Consider the following 8,349-nt stretch of genomic DNA (forward strand, 5'->3'; position numbering starts at 1 on the left):
GTTTACGTGCATCAGTTGCTGGTGCAACTCCTGGCATTCTTTGCCTCTTCTCTTTTTCATACCTTTTGTATTCTACATACAGACTTCTGGCTGGATTCCTGAGGCTGAAACTGCTGCTTCTGTTCTGGCAGTTTTCTCTTTCCTCACTCTTAATGGTTGCTTTAGCTCATTTAACAGCAAATTTTGAAGTATTATTACCAGTCTCGTTACTTGGTCATCCGCTTAGTTGGGACCATCAGATTTACATTAGATATTTGTCTTCTGTTTCTAAGTGCCATTTTGTTGTTTAAAGTCATCTCCACATTCCTCTGTGCACTACTGTAAAAATCTTTAATGTGCCCCTTGTCTTTCAGATCTCACTGCTGGTTGGATTCATCAGTGTAAACAATTCTCCATGGACAGATTACAGTGCATACAGCTACTTCCAGATTGTCACCATGTGCGATTTGGTTATGATTTTGTTCTTCTACATTATCCACATTTTCAAAATCTACAGGAAGCTCACTTGTGTTAGCTGGCCTCTTGCGGTAAGCCTGTTAGATTGTCTGGGTTCCTTGTCTTTCTTATAGATTGATGTCTTTGTTACTTAGTCCATTTTCTTGTGCTGTCACACAGCGATAGGTTGTCTTTCACATAAATCTTTGTGCCTTGTACATGAATCCTTTTGTTGCTTTTAGTTCATCAGATGTTGTTTTTTTAAGTTTTTTAGCTGATTTGGATCTGATCCTGCCCTCCGTTACACAGATGTAAATCCAGATTTACTCCAGGGAAGGCAATACACAATAGAACAATAGTTCTGAGACAACTGAAAAGAAGCTACTATTATCAAGCTTTCAGCAGATGGGTCGTAGCTCAGGTCATTTATAACACCTAAGAGATTGCTACAGTACCAAAATACAGCATGAGAATTCGTGTACTACATCCTGTCCCAAAATAAAGTCTACGCGTGCTATTTAAGTCAAATGTGTCTCTTTAAGGTATGGTTTGATGTAACTTAGACAATAGCGAGAAATTGGAGCCTTAACCTGATTGCCTTAGCCTGGCTATTCCTGCAGGATGTTCCTGCTTCTTTCCCGTGTTTCCCCTGCAGATCCATCTCTTCGATCCTAGCAGAGAACTATTAAGCAGCACAGAAAACGCGAGACCTGAACTTCCTCAGTAGCTTTAGGTCAGGTCAGCTAACAGAAGAGTCCTGCATCCTAGTGTGGGGTGACAGATTTTAATAACCTCTTAGAATATGCCTCCCTTACACATAGTGCCATGTTAATCCCACAGAAGAAGGACCAAAAGCATGGGGAAAGACAACTGGAGAGATACAGAGGAATCTTGAAATCCAAGAAGTGTTTGGATGGTGTTTAATGGAAGCTATGTAGGTAGTTTACAGATCTAAGATAATGGTTTGTCCATCCACCCACTTCTAACTTTTTAGCTGAAGAATATGGTTATGCCCCTTTTTATTTTTTGAGATGTGTCCCCCTATTATCTGTTTCTGGAAAGTAGTTTATCTAGAGAGAATATAGGTGCAGGGATTGAAATAAGATATTAAATGATAGTTTTGCAGAACAGCATTTGAATGTGTGCGTTGCTGTAACAGGACTATGCCGTTTTGACCTCTGCACAGGCTGCTTTTGTTTTCTGTTGTGTATTTAAACACTCCCAAATGTTACAGAGTCACAGGTGAGTTTAAAGCACTGCAGTTTGTGACTGCTAGTAAAGCTGTAACGATTCAAGAGGTTGTTCAGCACTAACACCACTTAAGGCTGGGAAGTATCTCTGCAGACGGACAGTGTGTCCTGGCCCTGCCAGGGCTTGGTTCTCCACCTGATTTAGCCTTTGATGGTTCTTTTGCACTTTTACCCATCCTTTAGATTCCTCTCAAGTAGTGGCCTGTGTACACTGCTTTATTTGGTGTCTCTGGGGAGGCAGTGGCATGCCTAATTTGCCTGCTGCATCATGGCTTAGCCAGAGAAGACTCCTTACAGAAGTAATTTACTCTAGCAAAAGCAAGGGTTGAGATCTTGATTACCTGAAACAAGGTTACAGATGGGGAAAGTAAGTTGCAGTCTCAGAGTCTACTTCATGCCAAGATCCTCCTCAGCTGTTTCTAAACACCTGAGCAGAGGGGAAATTGTGGTATCGTACAATAGACTATTTATCTTCTGGGATTTCCTTGAAGAATTTCCTTTTGGGACTATATTCTCTCTCCTTTGGTTTGACGTGGAGTCTCTGCTCTCCTCATACACCCTAGCATGCAAAAGAAACAACACATTTTCAGTTTTCAAACACTCATAAGATTTGTGAGGATTCAAAATCTAAATCCACAGGTAACTCCTGATTATTACAAGGTATAATTGACTCCTGGACTGATACCTGTCACACTAGAGGAGAGGTTAAATGTGGTACCTGAGTGCTCTCTCAGAAAAACCCATAGCGTCATGTTTTACAGCTGACAGTGACAGCCACACTTACAGATTTGGGCGCCTGGGTGTGGTTACGTGTAGCTGTGCTTTTTGTGGCTTCCCGCCTGTTTCCAGGTTTGCTCGATGTAAGTTTTTAGTACATCCAGCAATAAATAACTGCTTACTTTCTAAGATTATTAGAAGTAGGAGCATTTGGTTTTCCACTGATGCCATTTACTGCCATTTATTGCCATTTCATATGACTTCTAGAAGTATACCCTTAAGGCTTCTTCCTTCCTCCAGACCTGTCTTCTTAAGTAAGGTGCATACTTGATGCAGAGAAGATAGGCTTTTACCTTCAGTAATGTTCCATGTTCAAATTAAAGGATTGCATCCATAGCCAGTAAGTAGATCTTATTCCAGTGACATTAGTAGGTCTGAAGATTGTCCCTCTCTCCTTTTTTGAGCAGAAAGCCAAGAAGGGTACAAAATGCACTCAGGAGGAGTCTTAAAATCTTTTTATCTTTTAGCCTGCTTTTTTTTTTGACTGATGTTTTGTCGTCTGGGTTTGAATAACCTCTGCCAACTTGTTTTCATGATGAGGCATATCAAAATGCTTTCTGGTAAATCTCCCTCCTGATGCAGGCTGTGCTTCTCTTTACAGGAGTTTCTTCATTATTTAATCGGTACAATTCTGCTTCTTATTGCATCAATTGTAGCAGCATCCCAGAGTTACAATTTGACTGGACTTGTGGCTGGAGCGGTAAGACTGTGTTTATTAGTCTTCACACTCTTTTTCATGCCATATATATTAAGTAGGGCATTGGAAATCTGGTACTTGTAATTTTATTTTCTTACAGACTTGCCTTGTTTGTGTCTTGGCTGGGTGAACTACTTTCTAGCTTATTTAAATGGATGTTCTGTAACACAACGCCAACAAAATATTTTGTTGTGAGACTCCAGACTCACCGCAGAAGTGGGTATTTCTCCTGTCAGGAGTTGAAACCACAGGCTCCTGCTTTAACTTGTAGGAACTAATGTGTTTAGGGGAAGAATTAAGACAACTCAATTTTAACTAATGGCTGTTGCAGCAGCCAGAAGTTACATAAAAGGTTTTACCCCAGTCTTTAGGTTTTGATGCCTTCTGTTCCTGAACAGAGCCCTGTTCAAGATAATTTCTCCTGAGCTAGAACCCACTGGGGTCCTGGGCTGACTTACTGGAAGTTACTCTCTGCTTCTGTTGGCTGAAGAGCTTTATAGAGAGAGTCATAGCTTCTGAGTGTGGGCAGCAGTTTCACAGCACCAGGACCTGAAATACAACTCCAGAATAAAGAATTACTTTCAGAAACTTAGTCCTGATAGTGCAAACAGACCAGAACACTTACCTGACCTTTTTATTTGGCAGATGACAGGGAAGGGGTTGTCTGAATAAGGCAGTAAAAGAGCAGTAATCAGAGGTGTTAGAAAAAGTCTTGTCTTTGTTGCAGAGCCCTAGGGAGAAGTCTAAAAGGTGAGACTCAATGCAGTCCAGCTTTTTCTCTGCCTATGTATATGACTTTCAGTCGTTGTTTTGACAAGACATAAACTGCTATTATACTATGGAAACTTTTTGTTTGTATTTTTTTTTAGTATAGAACAAAGCAAAATAGTATCAGTTTTGGGTCTGTTAATGTCCTAAAATAAGTAGCTGGATATACAAGAGTGTCCATACATTCATAGAATGTGTGTCATCTGTTGTTCTTTAAGTATTTGTGGTTTGTTTGTTTTCTCATCTAGACTTTTGGGTTCCTAGCTACAGTCCTTTGTGTTTTAAGCATGTGGTCATCCTACAAGGTTTCGTGCATCACACAGTCAACAAGTAAGTAACTGCCAATATGCTTCCCAAAATTAATATTTGTATTTTCTGCCACAGGACTGCCTACCTAGAAGGATTTCTTAACATTCTGTTCGTTGTTACTCAGAAATACAAGGCAATAATTCCATCTTTTCTGTCAACACAGACATATCACAGCTACTGACTGCTGTTAACAACTAACTAAAAAAGCAAAATAACTTGGTTTTAGCAAGTAGTGAATGTATCAGTGCTTTTTCTTCTCCCTCCACCACCCCCTAACAAAAGGAAGTTTCCTCCTTAATCAAGTAGATGAATTTGTTTGTGGCAATTCAAGTGACACTGTCTTCCTTTTCAAAGGTGCATCTGTATGACTCCTCCATCTCTGCAAGATACCTGCCTTACAAAATAGGATACCAAAGAGGAGCGCCCACTGCTGAGGAGGGAGCAAGGTTTTTTTGTTACTAGCCTGGACAGCTGGTAGCTTTTGAAGATCTACGTGAATGCCTATGCAAAACAATGTTGTGAACCAAAATTCTTTTGCTTACCAAACTCCCCTGTCCCAAAGAAGTTTATAACGGAGAACCTGCTGTTTATGAGCTTTACAGAGGAAGACAATGTCTGTCTCACCAGCTAGGCTATGGCCATTTCCAGCTATTTGCACTAGGTGCATTGAAAACTTATTTGGAGAGTCATTTGGTACTCCTTTCAGAGGGATGAAAAATTGCTTCTGATTTCCTCCATTTGTTTACAGAAGGGAAATCCTGCAAATTCCTACCTGATTCTTACTTCCAAGGATGATTTGTTTAATGAAGGAAGTGTTACAGACTGATTTGTGCCTGGATAAACTGACCCAAGTCTTTGTTACCTCTTTCTACCAGAATTGTGGACTTTTTCTAACATCAGCTCATCCAGCATCAAGAACTATGAACTGCGACTTGAAAATGTCACTGCAAACACTCCCTCCTAGACCCAACAGTACATGATGAAATCAGTTTTTTTTCTCCATGAATTTTTACAGGTTATTAACAATCAAAGGTTATTTTTGAAAAATTCCCTCTGCAAATACAGAAAAATATGTATCCAAGAATGTGTTTAAAGTTTTGTGGAGTCTTTTTTTTTTTCCTTTCACAAATACTCATTTGTAAAGTGCATATTTCTAAGACCTGTTCTGTAGAAAATTTTTGTGCATTTCTTATAAATTATTCTCTTTGGACTTGTAATAGTGACTATGGAAACTCCACTGTGAGTAGAGCAATGTGCTTTTTTCTCTCTTTTACATGTGGTTTATCTCTTACGCTGCCATTGCTGGATCCGTGCTTTTGGAGACTCTGCCTGGAGCTGGGACAGGCAGAATAGTTCAGTTTTGTCCAGCCTGGTATTGTCACAAAGGTCTGTGTATCTTTGAGGCTGAGACAGTGCCTTATTGACACCTTTGTTTTTCTCTTCTTTTACCGTCCATCTTCCATGCAGGAAGAAGGGAAGTGCAGACCCCTCCTCCTTGATGCTTCCCTGTTCATGGCTGTCTGTGAAGCAGAACTTATAAGCCGGTCTTTTCTGTCAGGACACAGTACAAGAAGGACATGGAGGTGCTGGAGCAGGTCCAGAGAAGGGCAATGAGGCTGGTGAGAGGGCTGGAAAACATCCCTTATGGAGACCGGCTGAGGGAACTGGGGTTGTTTAGCCTGGAGAAGACCCATCCTGGTCTTGAACACCTCCACTGATGGAGAATCTAGAACATCTCTGGGCAGCCTGCTCCAGTGTCTCACCACCCTCACAGTGAAGAACTTCCTTGCATCTAATCTAAATCTACCTTCTTTCAATTTGAACCCATTACTCCTCATCTTATCACTACAAGCCCATGTAAAAATTTCCTCCTCAGCTTTCTGGTAGGGCCCCTTCACATACTGGAAGGCCTCAATAAGGTCTCCCTGGAGCCTTCACTTCTCCAGGCTGAGAAACACCAGCTTTCAGCCTGTCCTCGTAGGAGAGGTGCTCCAGCCCTCTGATCATCCTTGTGGCCCTCCTCTAGACCTGCTCCAACAGGTCCACGTCCTTCTTGTGCAAGGGCTCCAGAGCTGGATGCAGTACTCCAGGTGGGCTCTCACAAGAGTGGAGTGAAGGGGGAAAGTCACCCTTTTGATGCTGTCCAGGATATTGTTGGTTTTTTTTTCTTTACAATGGCCAACTTTGGCCCACCTTTCTGCCTCATACCTCCAGATGACATACTTTGTGTTTGGTTCGAAATGGGTCACTTTTTTTCTTTTTAATGAACTGAATTGAGCATACCTCAAAGGTCCTCGGGCTTAAAGGAAGCTAGAAATCCCCTGTCAGCAGTCAGTACTTCAGGCTTCCTTGCACTTTCCAGCACAGGACTGATCCAAGTGGCATACATGACATACGACTTCATTCTGCATTAATTTTTTCATTTGAGTGAAAATACGTCCTGAGGAACAAACTCACACACTTATATATTTATTTTTTTGCAACAGGAGTTCTTGGTCACAAGTTCTCCTGATAAGGCTGACTTAACTACATTTTTTGGAAACCAGCACTCCCAACTTTAATTTGGACTGACATGGTAGATATTTAAGGATGCAGCCTCTTCTGTTCACTCCATGGAAAGAGAAGTGCTCTGTTTCTCCTTCACCTCCTGAGATACCACCTCAGACAGATAGTAGGCACCTTCCAAGCTTTAACCCCTCTTAACAATCCTGTGGGAAAACAATGTTCTGCTGCACACAGGGTGAATGCTGCTGGGACCTCAGTGCTGTGGTGGCAGGGGGGAGAAGCACCTTGCTAAGGATCAGGGCTGGAGCCTGAGCTTGCTCTGAAGAAATGGCTGTTTCCACTCTCTCCTGGAATCTGCTGCCTCTCCTGGCACTACACTAGCATCTTTTTTGTGCTTCCCACATCACTGAGACTTATCACCAGGGGGAAGGGGGTGAGAAAATGGGGGATTTACATGCAGTCTGAAAATCAATTTATTTATGAATGGTGGTCTGTGATTGTCCAAAAAATATGTTTTGCTGCAAGTGCACCTGATTATACTGGATCAGGAGAAGTAAATCACAAGTTCCCATTTGGTTTTTGTGCCTAGAGATAGATCTAAGATATGCTTGCAGCTTTTGCTGTTATGACAGTGCTGGGTCCAGATGCTCCTAATGCAGGATGTGTTCAGAGTGGAAACTGTCATTTCTGCTGCTAAAGCTTCCTTGCTTCCCTCAAATCCTCCTTATGAAACATGTCTACGAAGAAAAGCACAGGTTTTGCGGATATCACCAGCTCTACCAGGGGTCTTTGAATGACAGTTCTGTCTGGCAGGGATTTTGGCACCTCACTACTGTAGCTCTGCCAGCAAAAACATTTTAAGTTTCCTTCAATGTCAGCCTGGTTCTGAAAGCTCCATCTGTCTGCAGCTTTGTCAAATACAGGATTCCAGCTGTTTTAGAAATAAACTATGTATGCTATTTGGACGATATAACAGCTTTAAGAATCAGATTGTTGTCTTGATAATTTTTTTCCTCTCCTAGAGCAGTGACTTTCTCTCTGGGGAGTGTCCGAATATATCCTGTAACTGGAGGACAAGAGGTGGGAGCCACAGGAAAAAAAACTGTTCCCCTGCCATTGTGTTTGCATGTGCTGGTCTCTGACTATCGCACCCAAAAGCTGTCCGTCCTCTTCAGCTCCAAGATGAGTGTAGTGTATCCTTTGAGCCAATGCGGGTAGAGTTTGGGGTTCAGTTTTACTGAAAAGGAAAATGAAAATGTTGGGAGAAGAAAGTAAGTAGTACAAACTGTTTCATACTCCAAAAAAAACCCACCCAACTACCCCTGATGTTTAAGCACTGGGGGCTCCAGATAAATTAGAGAACACATAGTGCTTTTGTTGGGTAGAAACTGAGAGGATGAAAAGGGAAACAAACCTTTTTCAAAAAGAGGAAGGGCAGTGGCTTTGAAACACTTGAGGACCACAGTACTGGACGAATGACAGCTTGCACACTTTCTTTGTTGCTCTGAAATGGTTGTGTTTTGCATTGTGTGATGGAATGGGTATTTTGCTCCTAAAAGGCTTTGGAAACAGATCAGTATGTGGGGTATAGAGAGAACAGTAGGATAC

The 8,349-nt window shown here is 41.7% G+C and overlaps 1 protein-coding gene across 1 annotated transcript; it reads left to right on the forward strand.

Annotated features, from left to right (window-relative positions):
- Window positions 1-353: 353 nt before the first annotated feature.
- Window positions 354-5,200, forward strand: CMTM7 (CKLF-like MARVEL transmembrane domain containing 7; the record flags this gene model as incomplete). The annotated part of the gene is made up of 4 exons (XM_008946083.1): window positions 354-527; window positions 3,064-3,162; window positions 4,176-4,257; window positions 5,112-5,200. Coding segments are annotated over 4 exons (444 nt in total), but the record flags the coding sequence as incomplete, so codon positions are not given.
- Window positions 5,201-8,349: the final 3,149 nt, after the last annotated feature.

This window comes from Merops nubicus, unplaced genomic scaffold (genome assembly GCF_000691845.1).
Source record: "Merops nubicus isolate BGI_N331 unplaced genomic scaffold, ASM69184v1 scaffold21988, whole genome shotgun sequence".
NCBI lineage: Eukaryota > Metazoa > Chordata > Aves > Coraciiformes > Meropidae > Merops > Merops nubicus.